Here is a 16,023-nt window from a genome sequence, read left to right as displayed (position 1 = left end):
TAGTTTTGCTCGTAGATACGAAGGATGTACGGGCAAAACTAACTACGAAGGACTTGCCAATCAGTTTTTCTGTGAAGCGCATTTTGTTTTTTTGGGGGTTTTTTTGTTTTTTTTTGGGGGGGGGGGGTTACAGTGCATAATGGATACATCTCACTAATCAAACTAACAAGCAGCAGCTGCAGCTTATCAGCTCTGCCAACCTTCTAAATGTTCAAAATATCAAAAAAAAAACTGCACAGGTTGGTGTTAAAATATATTAAATATTCACTCACTCATCCCCACTTTTCCAAACCTATTTCTCTATCATTGAGCTAGAAACATTAGACTTTCATTGAATTAAACACCTTGTCCTGGATTTGAGCCCACAGCTTTTTGGATGAGGCTCATATCATCATCGCATGCCCCACAGAAGCCTCACTAGCTCACAGGGTTTCTCTCTACGCATCGCCATGAGAAATCTGGTGTGAAAACAAGACACACTTTATCACTGCGCTGTCTTCTTTATCTCCCTGTAGTGACAGAAGCGAAATAAACTTCTTTTAATCATTATGTTTATCGTAAAAGCTGTTTGGTAGAAGACAGTCCATTTCCTCGCCGTTTCCCTTGTTGCACTACAAAGGTTGACCCTAAATCACTTTCCACTTTCATCTCTCACTGTAACCTGCAATCTGTCCAGCACTGGACTATTCTCGTTGCACTCTCTTTCTCTTTTCATCACCATCAAAAGAAGGATGCAGAGTTACTCAGTCAGCAGGGGGATGGAGAGCCAGCAGAAAATAGAAAAATAAAAGTCGGAACGGCTGGGCTGAAAGGAAAGTGGGTTAAGAGGGACGTGATGGATGAGACGGCGAGCTTTCCTGACTCATGGCCTGCTTTTGCTGGTGACTAATGTGGCCAGTGACATCTTTCTCACTATCCCTCAGCCCCCACGCCCCTCTGTCTCATCCCACCTGGGACACTGGTAGTCTGCCTGGGGCGGAGTATCACATAGGATCTCACCCAGCTCAACATGTCAAATCACCAAGTTCCAACTTAGAATGCAAGGGCTTGTGTTGTGAGGTTTTCGAGGGCTGCAGTAGGTCTGTAGAGAGATAGCTAGGTTTAACCAAAGCACAGCTTTCTGTCTTATTTACAGCTAAACATTTTAAAGGGATGTGTGCAATGGAATGCATACAGATCCTCCAGGAAGACAGGATAAGAGTTACATGTTTATCTTATATATATATATATATATATATATATATATATAAATATACAGTGGGGCAAAAAAGTATTTAGTCAGCCACCGATTGTGCAAGTTCCCCCACCTAAAATGATGACAGAGGTCAGTAATTTGCACCAGAGGTACACTTCAACTGTGAGAGACAGAATGTGAAAAAAAAATCCATGAATTCACATGGTAGGATTTGTAAAGAATTTATTCGTAAATCAGGGTGGAAAATAAGTATTTGGTCACCTCAAACAAGGAAAATCTCTGGCTCTCACAGACCTGTAACGTCTTCTGTAAGAAGCTTTTCTGTCCCCCACTCGTTACCTGTATGAATGGCACCTGTTTGAACTCATCATCTGTATAAAAGACACCTGTCCACAGCCTCAAACAGTCAGACTCCAAACTCCGCCATGGCCAAGACCAAAGAGCTTCCTTTAATTTTTTTTTATTATTTTGTTGTTTTAGCAACATTAAATTTAAAAACTGTACTTTTGAGTTAAAATATATATTTATAATTTTAATAGATGACAAATTAAAAAGGCATGAACATTTTTTTGTAATGAAAAAATATCAAACCGTGACACCAAAGTATCGAACCGAACCGTGAATTTTGTGTATCGTTGCACCCCTTCTTTTTTTTTTTTAGCTAGACCTAAATGTTATTCTTGTTTTGCTGATATAAATGATTTCTTAATAATAATAATAATGACTATTATTATATTTCAGGGATTTATTTTTATCTGCAGCTGAATCCATACTGTGTTTTTACAACATAACATGCAATCAATTATTATGTTTTATTATTATAAAATGACAATCCTAGGTTTCTTCTAAGGTTTATCACAGTTCGGGTTCCTCTTCTTTTTCTTCTAAATGTGTGTCAAGCAGCAGTGCTGAAACTAGCTCGTGACACAGAACATCACCACTTTGGTGGGGAAAGAACCTGAGTCAGTGTGAGGTTGAGAGATACTGGCTGGATACAGTCAAGCTCACCTCAATTCATGGCTTGGGCTCTGGAGCTAGCGTCCTGAAGAGAGGCCGAACTCTAATAAGAAGACCTTCAGTTCCCACATTCAGCTTTGACAGCATTCCGAGGGAGGCTGGGGACACTGAATCTGAATGGACCACGTTCAATGGCTCAGGAAGCTACACAGAGCTGGCCATCAGAGGTGATGAGAGCCATTAAACGGAATAAAGGGTCCTATCAAGGTTGGTTACCCTACAGGACTCCAAAGACAGCTGCCAGATACCAGCAGGCCAATCAAAGTGCAGCTCTGGTAGTAGCTAAAGCAAAAAGTCAGGTATGGGAGAAGTTTGGCCATAGAGCCAGACTGTCAGTTGGCCTTGAAGCGATTCTGTCAAATCATCACACAACTCGGGAGGCGGAAGCAATGCTCTGCCCACACAGTGTTAATAGTGCAAGTGGGATATTGCTGCTCACAGTAGAGCCAATTCTTCTACACACTGAAAGAAGCTAGTTGAGGTGGTTTGGGCACCTGACTAGGATGCTCCTAAGCACTTCTAGAGTGCAGTGTTTTAAGTATATACCACCAAAAGAAGGCCCTGGGTTAGACTCAGGAGATTATGTGGAGAGATTGCTGGAGAGATTATACTGTATCTCTCAACTGGCCTAGGAATACTCCATTGGCTAACCTGAAGGAGTGTGGCTGAGGAGACAGAGATCTGGGCTGCAGCTGCACAACCCAGTGCTTGATAAATAGCAGATAGCAGGTAGCTGGATGGATGGATAATTGGGCCAAAAAATGAATACACAGACACTAATGGATAGTAAAAGTTAGTGTTGGATTAAATACTCATTTGCAACAGTACTGTTACCGACACTGCCATCTTCGCTCCTCTAACTGACACACAACTGCCCATAACATCACTGCACACAGGCCAGAACACTGGTCTTTCAACCTGGACAATTCCCTCACTGTGTCATGAAAAATGTAAACTTCAAAAATATAGGTCAAAAACCCCCATCACATCCATATGGGCTGACCTCTTCTGGGCAAGGTTCAGTCCAAGTATGCAAAATAATCTTATATAACACCTTAGTGTCTCAGTGGTAAGTCCAGTTTGGAGTGGGAGGTGAGGCGCGAGTCAAGCCAAACAATAATCGTCAGCCAATCACAACCACCGCCATTGATGACACATACCAGTTGGCTAGTGAATTGTGCCCCACAGATGGCTGTCCACGAGTGCACGCAGCGACATACGGTGCAACAATAACACACATATAAATAAGCACCCAGACACGCACACCGGAGCCTGTTCATTGCTATGATAAGTGTCTAGCTCTGCCTCTTGGTTGTTTTCATTTGATTTTCATTTCAAAGAGCACCAGAACCAGCAGCGGGCAGCTACAGATCTGAAGTGTGATCAGATGTGTCAGTGCATTTATGAGTGTGTGTGTGTTGCACTGCACTTTGCCTTTGCCCTTTCCAGCTATTGGTTTTTAGTATTGTGTGTGTGTGTGTGTGTGTTTGTGTGTGTGTGTGTGTGTGTGTGTGTGTGTGTGTGTGTGTGTGTGTGTGTGTGTGTGTGAGCTGAGGCTCTTTGATGGAAGATGATATAGTGCACAAAAGTCAGGCTGGCCTTTGGAGCAGCTCATCTGATAATATGTGATGCTACTCTCCCCACCACTAAGACTCAAGACTATGCACAATCATACAATTGTGTTCACAACTTTACATAATATGATGGTAATTTGAGACTTTTATTCATTTCTTTCAACTTTTCTTTGTCCACAGTGAAATTATTGTACAGCAGACATGTTTACTGACTTAGTGGCTTATTTTGGATTTTCTCAAATCCATACAGTATACAAACGGACGTATTCAAACAGAAGTTTGCATACAGGCTCAAACATATACATAAACTTACTCAAAATCTTTCATTAAATTGTGCTGGATGTTCTACAAGAACTACTCCAAGGTCATCAGTTTGAATAATGGTGTGTCAAAGTTATTCGGACGCGTCTCCACTTTGCCCAGGTCTGGCAAAAGACTCAAACTGTCACCCTCAGATGAGAGGAAATTTGTTGGGATGTTAAGGAACAACCCAGAAACCACCAAGACTAGAGCCTGCCATGAACCGAAAACTGTTGGAACGCCAGCATCACTGTCCACAGCGAAGCAAGGTTAACAACGCTGACTGAGAGGGTACTCATCATTTTATGGTCAGAAAAGAGAAAGATTGATGTTTCTGGCCACAATGACAAGAGATATGTTAGGAGGAATAAAGATGAGGCTGTACTAACTGTCAAGCATGGTAGCGGTAGCATCATGCTCTGGGGCTGTTTTGTTGATATTCATACACTGCACAAAGTGGATGGAATAATGAATAGTAATCAACGACTAGACGAAACTTGGAAAAAACTGTGCGTTCCAGCAGGACAATGAACCGAAACACACATCAAAACTGGTTTGTGACTGGATTAAACTTCTGGAATGGTCTTCCTAAAGTCTTAACCTCAATCCTACAGACTATGCTTGAAATCCAGGTCCATGTCACGGTTCTGGGTCGGTTCGACCCAGCATTTTGAGTTTATTATGTTTTGATTTATTTTTGAATGATCGTTTTGTTACTCTTGTGCTTTGTTGATCATTATTATTATTATTATTGGAATTCTATGTGTCTGTTTATTCATGTTTTAGGAATTGTCCTTCGGTTGTGTCTGTATAGTATAGTTCAAGTTCCATGTGTCATTTTCTGTCTATCTCTCAGTGTCGTGTCTGCGTCCTTGTGTAGTGTTTTCTTGTTTCCTGTTTTATTGTGAAGGTCGGCGTCTCATGTGAGTGTGTTCAGGTTTGTCTCGTCTCGTTAATTACTCCCAGCTGTGTCCACCACCTGTGTGTAATCTCCCTGTGTTTCTCTGTGAGTATTTAAGTCGCGTCTCCTGTCATTGTAGTTGCTGGTCTGTCTGTGTATCCACCATGTCTCACTCGTGTGTTTTCCCTGCTGTCCGTCGTCATTCTCCGCTGCTCATCCTCCGCTGCTCATCCTCCTTCATGTTCATGTCCTGGTTTGTGTTCACTAGTTTAGTTGTTCTCAGTTTAGATAGCCTTCTGTTCCTTTTGCCGTTTGCCCATTTTTATTTTGTGTTTAATAAACCACCCTCACACCTTTACAACTGCCTGCGTTTGGATCCTCCTTTATTTGCGAGTGAGATGAGTTCATGGAAATCACTGTATGTAAACTTCTGAGCACAGCTATATATTTCATCCAAGTAAATATTTTACAATAAGAGGCTTTTGTTCCATCCCAGACTTGCAGCTCAAAAGCTGCTTGGAAAGCCACACCCAACCAAATCTGGAGTAAACCTGTGACACGAGCACATGAATACTTCATAAGCAGACATGTGAGCTAAATGGCAGCTTTTGAGGATATAAAATGGGATGAGTGATCCTTGGTCTCTCTTAAATCGGTACAGAATAGCAAATTTATGAAAACTGGCTTCTGTGAATGTGTGAGTTCAAATTAAATGGAAGTACAGGGCCACAGCTTTCCACAGCACAAGTTTCAGTCTTTTTAAGATTTTATTTACTCAGTTGCGTTTCATTGGATTATTCAAAGGATCGAGTCTGAGTCACGGTAGCATTTTAAGAGTTAAGCATGAGGATAATTATTCTCTTTCTCCTTGAAACAGGCCGAGAAGATACAGTCCTTTAGTGCCAGTTAATGCACTTACTCGCTCTCGCTTACTCATGCTTAATACTAACAATTACAAGTGTCACAAATATCAAACTGCCTTCATACTATTCCCTTCACACGATTGAGAGAAAGTCAAAGTACAGCTACTTTGAAACCAAAGACTCTTTATTTTAAAAGGCCTTAGAAGTGTTAGAGACAAAACCTTTTTCTTTCCATCACTGTCTCATGCTTCAGAAATATAATATCTTCAGTTTTAAAAATGTTTAAATATTTACTTTTGCTTGTTCTTTTTATAAGATCCTACATGGACTTGCTCCACCCTCACTGAGTGAGTTCATCATGTTTAAATCCAATATCAGTGGAAGAGTAATCAGATCCTCTACTAGAAGGGATTGTACAGTACCTTTGGTATCTCACTACCTCTGGCAAAGATACTGAGATGTGGAATGGTATTCCAGCTGTATTAAGAGAATGGACTTCCTTCAACACATTTAAAACTAATCTCAAACGATGGCTAAACAGGAATCAGATTTGCAATCACTAGTTTTATATTAATATGTGTTATTTTTAATGTTACATATTTTGGGTTTCATTGTAATATAACATTTTGTGCTGTAATTTCATGTATTTGTTGTCTGGACTAGATTGTTGTACACTGTCTGAGGGTTTGCTAAATTCCGTATTTATTGTTTTTGTCTGACCTGCCAGGTGCTACAGATGTAAATTTAGCCTGTTGGCTAACTCTGGCATATTTACATTGATATATGTTCATTAATATGCGCTGTCTCTTTTTATTCAAAAGAAGATCCTGAGTCACATGTTTCAGTTTCCTTCCACAGGTGGGGAGCACAGTCTGCGCTTCCATTCTGGTGTTTGCATCTCCCTTCATTTGTGTGCATACACGTTCATGCAGCCATCTGATACAACCTCACACCTCAGCGTGCACTTGGCACAGGCAAGGGGCAGGCATCTTAAAATATGCTCAGTTTCACTCACACTCCCTCCTTCCTCTCCATTCACTGTCACGTGCAGCATAAACAAACACCATAAGAAAGGGGCAGCAGTGCATAAACTGAATTATAGCGAGGCACCTTTATGCCTTTGACCTCATGCAGCCATCCACAGATCACCAGAAGGGCACAGCTGACCTATGACATGCCTGAACTTTCTCCCTACATGTCTAAATCAGCAGAGACAACTGGTTCCACATCTCTTAAGCAAACATCAGTGTAGACTAAGAATCATCAGAATCAGAATACTTTATTAGTAAAAGTGAAAGCAAGAAAATTGTGTCTATGAGTATTTAGGCCACAATGCTATATCCACCACAGCATCACTGTGCATCATATATACTGTCTCTTATGACCGTATTAATCTCTTTAAACACTTAACGAGATTAAAGTAAGAAAAGACATGAACCTGTAAGCTGTATCGTGGCAATTGCTTACTAACAAAGATAACATAACATAACATAACATAAGCATAACAGAGGAAACCAAGTATTTCCAGCTGATGTGATGCAAATAATCTAATCCAGTCCACTACCTCCAAAATGCCTATAGCCTGTACACTGCAAGATTAAACACAGTTTAAGATATCTGCGCCATGCTCCTCTCATCTGCTCAGATATCAGTTGTATTATTCCGATCATCAGTCCATTGGTGCGATCATTGTCCTGCACGGACACTGAGCACCGCGAGCCGCGCAATTAAGAAGGAATCAGTGCACTTACCACTTACAGCAAGGAGCGGCGAAGGCAAGGTGCGGGGAGTCGGAAGTTGTCAAATTAATGTTTGCTTCTGTCGTTTTTGTAAGTATGTCATCGTTTGGGTTTTATTTTCGCTGTGCTGGTGTGAGGACGGCGGTTCGCAGGACGGCTTGTCGGCTCTGTGATGCTGGTCACACGGCATGCAAGGCGCGGCGAGAAACGCGCTGCTGTGGCGAAAGGGATAGGAGGGTGGGAAGGAGGGAGAGGAGAGATGGATTACAAGCAGGCCCAGCCGCTTGGAGAAGACAGGCAAACAGCGACTACGCGTGGACATGTGTGGAGAAAGCGTGGAGGGAACTGTAAATGTTTACCTGTGCAAAAGCGTCCACCTGTCCTCACATTTATCATTGTGATTCACCTTTGCCATTCTTCGTTTCGGCCTCAGGAGGAAACTGTTTTCAGGCTGGAGAAAGTTACATTTTACGTTTTATTAACTGCTTTGCACCAGCTTTTAGCCCAGCGGTTTTCAAAAAAACTATTTCTGGCATGACCCAGTTGTGAAATAAATTTTACAAAATTATAATTTTAGTTAAATAAAAAAGTAAACACAGCAACCTTTTATTAAATAATAATGCTAATGATAATAATGTAGCTGCATTTAAAAAATATGTTACAGGAACTGCCTTTTTAAAAACCTTAATTAGGCACTATAAACAGCTAGCAGTAGTTGATATGCAGTTAGCATATAAACTAGCTTACCAAGCTAGATAGCAAAGAAAACAGGAAGAATAGAAGAATTGAATAGCCAATTTATAACGTTAATCACATAAAGTAACAGCTGTATGTGTAAATAAGCAAACAGGGTTTTGGGGGGGGGGGGTTAGCTAAAAAGGTTATGTTGATGTTCTTGTCATAGTACTTTTTTTATTCCCCCAAAGTGAAATATTAATCATAGCTGGTGTGTTAAATCCATAAATTTAGGGTTTTCATGTAGCAAATTCACAATGGGGATGAGACTCACTCCAACAAGTCACAGTCCATGGCTGTGAAATAGTTAACACACATTATAATGTGTTAATTGGCGATTTTTAGATGTGTTGTCATTTTTGCAGAGAGCGGCAATAACTTTGCCACTCTTGCTGTTTTGTTAAGCTAATGGTCTCCTGGCTGCACAGCCTCATACTTAATGGACAAAAAAGAGAGTAAAAGAAATCTTCTAATGTTAATTTCAGCAAAACAACTAAAGGGTGTATGTGGCAAAATGTCAAACTTGTTTACTCTAAAGCGTTGTAATGAGTTATATATATTTACATGTGTCCTAGCTCCTAAAGTTATTTAATCCAACAAGTGTGAAGAAAACAGTTACTTTTCTTTTGCAGCCACTCATGGTGAACTTCAAGAATTGTTGAACTCTTTGGCGGTCGCTGCCTTTTGCAAGACTGAAATTATTCTCTGATCTAACTCAAACAGCTGCAAGCAATCGCAGGCTGGAGTACGTACAGTAGGCCTATGCAAGTTGAGACTCTTGGCTTGGACACAGCATTTAAATTTTTCCATTTCTGTAATGTATAAAACTCAACAAGTATACTGGATGTTTGCTAGAGATGACTCATAACACATCACATTGTTACTGTCTGAGTTACCCAGTCTGTACAGCACCAGTACACTAGATTAATGTGAAATGAAATTTCAAAAAAAAAAAAAAGCAGACATGATCTTTACTGGAAAGTATTTTGAATTTATATGAGATCTAATGAAATTGAAATGGCTATGCTTCCGTTTCCACTTAGTGAGTATGCAGCAGTGTCTGCACAGTTAAGATTGATGCTTTGAATTTATTTTCTATCCAGCCTTTTTGGATCTCCAGTTCAATATTTAAAACAAGACCAGCCTTAAATGCAGCATGTGCAGTATATTCTCTAAGCCAACGTTTCTTACTCTCAGTGTGTTAAGCGGAAGACACTAATCCTACTATGAAACCATAAACATCCTCAGCATGGAAACACAAGGCCAGACATGGACCTATAAAAATATATTTGCAGGTGAAATATGTGCCACCAAGGCCTCTTGCAAAAGGCCAGTCAGATAGGCATAAATCAGAGGCCTTGGATCAATGCCCTGTTTCCCATAGGCAAACTGCTGTGGCACAACACAATCAATTCTACCTCTGGATTCATAGCTCCAATTACTAAGCCTTGTTCTCTGCTACAACTATAAAAGGGGTGGTGTGTGTGTGTGTGTTGGAGGGGTCACCTGGAATCATACCCTATTTATAGTAGTTTTGGATTCAACTCAGTTCCTCTGAAATGTGCAGAGGGGCAACCGAAGCGTTTCTTTCTTTCCAGTGCTGACATCAGCTAATGCAGACACCACAGTGGCAATGGAAACAGCGTGCATTTAGTCACCCTATAATAAAGACAAAAATTGCTGATCTGGAAAAGTTAGCAGCAGGCAGAAGTCATAATTCAAAGGGCTGCTACACAGCCGGGGCATGCAGTCTAAAGGAGGGCATCAACCAGACAGACAGCTCCTGTTTCCCTCTTATCGATGGGTGTGTTAAATATATTAAAGCACCATATACTGTGTACATCTGGTTCGTGTTGCTGAAGTCAGGGCACAGTCAATTGGATTACAGTGCACGCTGTGTTGTTTAAGCAGTGATTTCACAGGAGGGTTGGGAAGGGAGGACTGAAGGAGCATATGGACTCAAGTCTTGACGCTGTATTTCCATCATTTTAAATGTAGGGTCCCTCTTGGGGAATATTTAATGATCCATGGGAGGAAAGGAGGGTACGCATGTGTGTTAAGATTACGCACAACTGGTCAGACGAGCAATCCCACATCATCACTGAGGTGATGTATCTGAGAGTGAGTAAATGATACCAATGAAACCCCGTGCGTTTCTGTGTGTGTATTCAGGTATCCGCAGACTCATCCCCTCACTCATGCATACCCTACGTAAACACAAGCAATGCTATCGATTTGATGCCGTAGCAAACCTGCTTATTTGGTGTGGGGTGGGGTAACAAACACTCACAAGCGCCCTTATTTATCAGTTAGATTGCTTTAAAAGTCACAGGACAGCAATACAAACACATTTCAGCGGCACGAGGGAGCAAGTGCCTTTTCATGAGAGCGTGTCTTTTTCAGTCGTTCATTAATCAGCTGAATTATTTATCATCTTCTAGCAGGGGGTGGGTGGGAGTTTACTGCTGAGGGACAGAGGAGCAGGAGAGAAAATGACTGTGTTGCACACTGTTGCTCACAGTTAATGTTCAGTATTTATAAGAACACAAAATTTGTATTAATTATATCTACAAGGCCTTTTTGACCTGGCTGTAAAACACGGACACACAAACGCAGGCAAACACGAAACCCAGCTTCACCTCCGACTGAAGCTACGCACTCCCCGTCAGCTGAAAATATGCTCGAGTCAGCAGAGGTAGAGCCCCCTCAGCAGAATGGTTTATTGCTGTCACATGGATCACTCTTGCTGTCCCACCATTTGCTCAGCACCTAATAAATACATTCTGAACAGCTTATTTATTCTCTGCCTCACTTTGCTCTCTGTTAGCAGAAATCTGGTGTGAATAAATGTTTGTTTTTGGTTTCCAGGCCTTGATTTTGTTGTTTTATCACATTACATTGCAAGGGAAAAGTAGCCTGAAGTTAAAAAGTACTTCTAGGTTAAAACACAAGTACACTTAAATGCAGAAAAAATAACAATAATAATAAAGAAAAAAAAACCCTCATGGACAGCTTGTATTGTGACACCACCTTCTGACTGACACATGTAATTACAGCAAGAATTCCTATCCCATGAAACCTTAAATGAAATACATTTATTTACCTTTAGCCCAACACACAGATAATCTCAAATTTACTCCACATAAAGTTCAAGAAGCTGATTTGCTGAATTTTGCATGTTTGATCATTAAAAATTAAAATAAACCTTTAAAAGATTTTTTCCCCATCAACTTTTCTTGCTGTACCCTTAGGTACTTAAAAGGGAAAAAAAAATCAACAAAATAAAACCCATGCAACCTAAAATCGTTCAAAAATAGAACTTTTTATGACAAAAGATAGCTCGAAAGTACACAGCACACTTCCAAACTGAGTTTTCTCCACCTACACCGAGGAGAAGTGTGTGGATGTCAGCCACATCTTCAAAATTACTTGCACGGAAAAGGTTTAAAGCTTAAAGTTTACACAAAATTATAGTTTTTAGTTTAATAATCTACCCATATTCTCCACAGTATCACACCACTAGCAGGTTAGAAGGGGGGGGCTTCAGTGGAATCTGTCCCAGAGTGAATTTCTTAGCCTTGAACTGACTCAGTTCCTCTTCGGTCAGTTTACTCTCAGGGGAAAACAGACTATCTGACGCCCCTTCGGCAGACCCAGTTCCTGAAGTGGGCTGAGTGGCTGCTGCCCCAAATCCTCCACTTGTCTGCCCAAAAAGACTGCTGCTTCCTGTTGTCGCAGGGGCTCCAACCCCGAAACTGCTGCTTGCTCCAGTGGGGAAACTAAATCCAGAGGCAGATCCAAATCCTGACGCAGGTGCTGGTTTGTCCGTGGTGGTAGAGGCGAAGGAGAAACTTGAAGCTGAAGGTGTAGAGGAGGACGCAGTGCCGAACCCAGAGGGAGGCTGTGTGGGAGCTGCTAAGATGTCACCAAAACCTGTTGAAGATGACTGTGTGGCTGCAGAGCCAAATCCACTATTTGAAGCAGAAAAGCTGAAACCGCTGGCCTGGGCTGGTGCACCAAAATCTGCAGGAACAGAAGGACTTAGAGTTATCATGGAGTGATGGATAATTTTATAAAATACCTTTTATTATGAAATTCTGAAAACCTATACTTTGATTAATTTAGTGCTAAAATACTAAACTACATGCAGTTTCTGTAAAATCTGCTCAAGCATCATAACTCATTAGAAATGGGAAGTACCTTCAAAAAAAAGAAAGACAGTTTATGATTCAATGAAGAAATCGTTAATCTTTACCTTTGCTTCCAAAGCTGGAGATTGAGGATCCAAATCCAGTTGCTGTTGTCGAACCAAACCCACCTGAAGATCCCTGAGGTGCGGCACCATTTAATTCTGCAAGCTGCAATGAAAACAAATGAAGTAAAAAAAGAAAAAAGAAAAAACCACTGAATTAAAAGCCCCAAAACAGACAGGAGCAATGCTAGTGTCAAATCAGAACGTCAGCATTAAATCTAAACCAGGTGTTCGATACGTTCAAAGAGTAGAAGGAAACTTTATTAAACGAAAATGTATTCTGACATTTCCATTGCTGCACACTGCTGACATGCACACCTAATGGCAAAAATCTAAACACATCTTCTCAGTGCTGTTTGGTTTTCACGTCTCATTAGGGACCAGTTATGGACTCTGGAATTGTAACAAATGATCTAAAGTTGGGAAGCGATGTTTGTGAGGATCTGTGTGTCTTACCAGTGCCGCACGAGTGGCTGGATTCATAATCTTCAATTCCTGGACTCTGTTTTTCCACTGACTGAGCAGCTGATTGATGCCATTCATCTAAGCACAGACAAGAGGAATTTCTTATACTCTTAGAAATACTTAAACACATTTAACCTTTTGCCTTCCGATATTAAATTAGAGCTTGATTATAATAATCAAGCCCATGTAACAAAAAGACTTGGGGCCATGCTTCTATCCACGACGAAGATGTGATACCGCGGAAGCACTAGCTGGTAGTCGGGCCGTACGCGTGTCTTTGTGGATTATGTTCAACTGCACTAAGTCCGCTTGTAGTCGAAAAACAAACAGGCAAACATTTATTTCCACAGTTTTGAAATACAGTGATCCGTTTGAATGTTCCTGTACACTGCAAACACAGTAAGAAACTGTTTTTCTCCACAGCTAGTTAAAGCCCCCGTAGCTCCACACTGCCCGTCGCGAACGTTCCCCCCGTGCACAGTTACCGTGTGTTAAAGGAACAGTACGTAAAAATTAAATAAGGCAAGAAAATACAATTTAACTGTAAATCTTACGCTAAAGAAATTATAAAGTAAAAACTGAAATTCCCCATTATCTTACACTTATCCTTATCCAAAATGATTCAAATTATTAACAAATATACACTCTGTGCAATCTGAGTAAACTAAGAGATGATTAGACCTTTATCCTATACAAGATGAATACTGACCCAAAGCCAAACAGACATGACATTACTAAGGAACACTACACTTACGTAGCCCTGCAGATCTCCTGAAGGTCTTGTGGAGTAGTATTCCAGCCGGAGCTCTTCAGGGGAGAGGTCAGTGAAACCTGTAGTCAAAACATAGGAAACATGTTCAGGTCCAGTGTTTCAGTTTTTAAAAATATACATTTAAAATGAAAAATCTCATACACACCAGATACAAGTGTCTTGAAGCTATAATAACACGAGAATCCCCACTGGCCAGACTTCTCCCAAACATCCATGTCCATCTGAATAACTTCCCTGGATAACAAATATGACAATGATTTCCTTACGACTGATAAAAAAAAAATTTGTTTAAAAAAAAAAAAAAAAAAAAAAAAAGAACATTATGTTTTCTCATAAAGACTCACAGTTTTTTGTCGTCGTCTTCATCACCAACTGTTCCTCCCGCTGGCCTTCCTCCCCCCCTGCTTCCCCTGTCAAAGGTGCTGGGAGTATTAAGAGCTGAAAATCTGTTTTGACTTGAGAAACTAAAGTCGGAGCTCTTCACATTTTCTCTTCGCCCTCCACCACCACCACCTCCTCCTCCCCCTCCCCCACCTCCTCCATGACCCCAGTCGTCACTTCCGTGAGAAGAGAAGGATGAAGGCTGGATGTAGTTTCCTTTTTGCTGGGAAGGATTCACCCAGACTCTGTTTCCAAACCCTGGAATCAAAATACAAACCAGTGTCACAAAGCATTACAAATTGTGTAAAATACACTCCATAGTGCATCATCATTATTAACCAATTTTAATCCTTGTTTAAATCACTTTATTAGCTCTCTGGATAGCTTTATCCTCAACTTTCTGCTTTACTGAAAGCTGGTTGTCTGCTTTACATTCATTTATTTGATAACCACCATGAGGTCTCATGAAGTGGTAACATGAAATTAAATTGCTGTTGTTTAGCACACACCTGACCTTTGTAAAATATGTATTTGTTTCTAGTATAACTGCATTGGAAAAGAAACTACGACACAGTAACATTACCCATCCCTCCTATACTAAATGTGCATTCATGTGGCTTCAGAATAACAGGAAAACCTCTTCTGTGATGCCCATTCAAGTTTGGGAAAAATAAAAAAATAAAAAACCCATATGCCAAGTTGTTGACATACTTAAAACTTAACAGAGTTGATATTTTTTACTGGGCCCCGTGCTATGAAGTGAATTCAGCATACTCAGGCTACCCTTCCATTTCTAAATAAGCTAGCATGACGGGGACACACCCCAGTAAGAAGTGAACCACAGTTGAAAATCCAGGGTTAACTCCATGGTTAAGTTACCTAGATAAGCACAATCTCAGCCCACTGTTCAAATACCCTACCCACGAAGCAAACTTAATTTGCCTACAATTCAGTGGAACAGTAAAGGAAGGCTAACAAAAGCTAGCTAAGAGAGCGAAAACATCACACGAAGAATGCTAAAGAAACTGAAAGTACGTTTAGATGAATGTTAACTTATCAAAGACGTTACCTCCACTTCTGGGCTGTTGCTGACCAGAGGAGCGGTTGCTGTAGTTGTTGTTATATCCTCCACCACCTCCTCCTCCTCCTCCTCTGCTTCCTCCTCTTGGGTGCTCATTCCAACATTTTTCGCCGTAACGACAGCGGCCCTGAAGAAAGAAGTTGCACACAGGCATTTCCAAAAGGTGCTAAAGGCGTCTTTTAGAGCGCAAAAACACCACTTCCACTCGGCAATATTTTCTGGCCGTGTCTGAACTGCGGTCGCACGAGATTTACGTCACCACTCGTCCCACGTGGTCTTTTTTTTCGGGTGGGATTCTTTTTTTTTTTAAATTTCTTTACCAGATAATTTCTCTATCAGATATTTTTTAATTTTAACAAAAGTTATATAATAATATAAAATAATAATATTAATAACAAGAAATTAAATAATCATATTAAATTAAAAACACATTTTATTTCATTTTTTGTAATTTAACCTTTACCAAAGGAAAAACAAATCTGTATTTTTATTTTATTTTATTTGACCAAAATGTAAGGAGAAGAAACTACAGATACCTGAAAATTGTAGTAGTATTAGTATTTGTACTTGGTAAAGTATGGTAAAGTCCTTGGTAAATGTTGTTAAATAATGTCACAACTACTAATAACTCACTCAGCTACTGACTTATAAGATCTTATTAAACATGACTCAGCTAAAATAATCACTTCTAAAATGTAAATTACAGCTACAGCATGATGTGTAATAATGTTAAAGTTAAAAGTGATTT

At 40.4% G+C, this 16,023-nt stretch overlaps 2 protein-coding genes across 2 annotated transcripts in view; both read right to left on the bottom strand.

Moving 5' to 3' along the window:
• Positions 1–7,830, bottom strand: part of rims3 (regulating synaptic membrane exocytosis 3) — a 51,575-nt gene extending 43,745 nt beyond the window's left edge. The window contains exon 1 of the mRNA XM_085261839.1: positions 7,602–7,830. The gene's annotated coding sequence lies outside the window, so the exon portion shown is untranslated. The remainder of the gene's footprint in view (positions 1–7,601) is intronic.
• A 3,306-nt stretch (positions 7,831–11,136) lies between these two features.
• On the bottom strand, positions 11,137–15,544 carry nup42 (nucleoporin 42). Its single transcript, XM_085262989.1, has 7 exons — positions 15,264–15,544; positions 14,158–14,452; positions 13,959–14,047; positions 13,796–13,872; positions 13,033–13,119; positions 12,580–12,682; positions 11,137–12,347 (listed from the first exon to the last, which is right to left on the bottom strand). Exons 1-7 carry the CDS (start codon positions 15,427–15,429, stop codon positions 11,836–11,838), a joined length of 1,329 nt encoding a protein of 442 aa, XP_085119115.1. The 5' UTR covers positions 15,430–15,544; the 3' UTR covers positions 11,137–11,835.
• Between the last annotated feature and the right edge of the window lie 479 nt (positions 15,545–16,023).

Source organism: Mchenga conophoros, linkage group LG22 (genome assembly GCF_057382185.1).
Source record: "Mchenga conophoros isolate Kocher_MC1m ecotype Shallow Benthic linkage group LG22, M_conophoros_male_GT1.1, whole genome shotgun sequence".
Lineage (NCBI taxonomy): Eukaryota > Metazoa > Chordata > Actinopteri > Cichliformes > Cichlidae > Mchenga > Mchenga conophoros.
The sequence above is the reverse complement of the archived record's forward strand: the minus strand, read 5'-3'. Positions and strand labels throughout refer to the sequence as shown.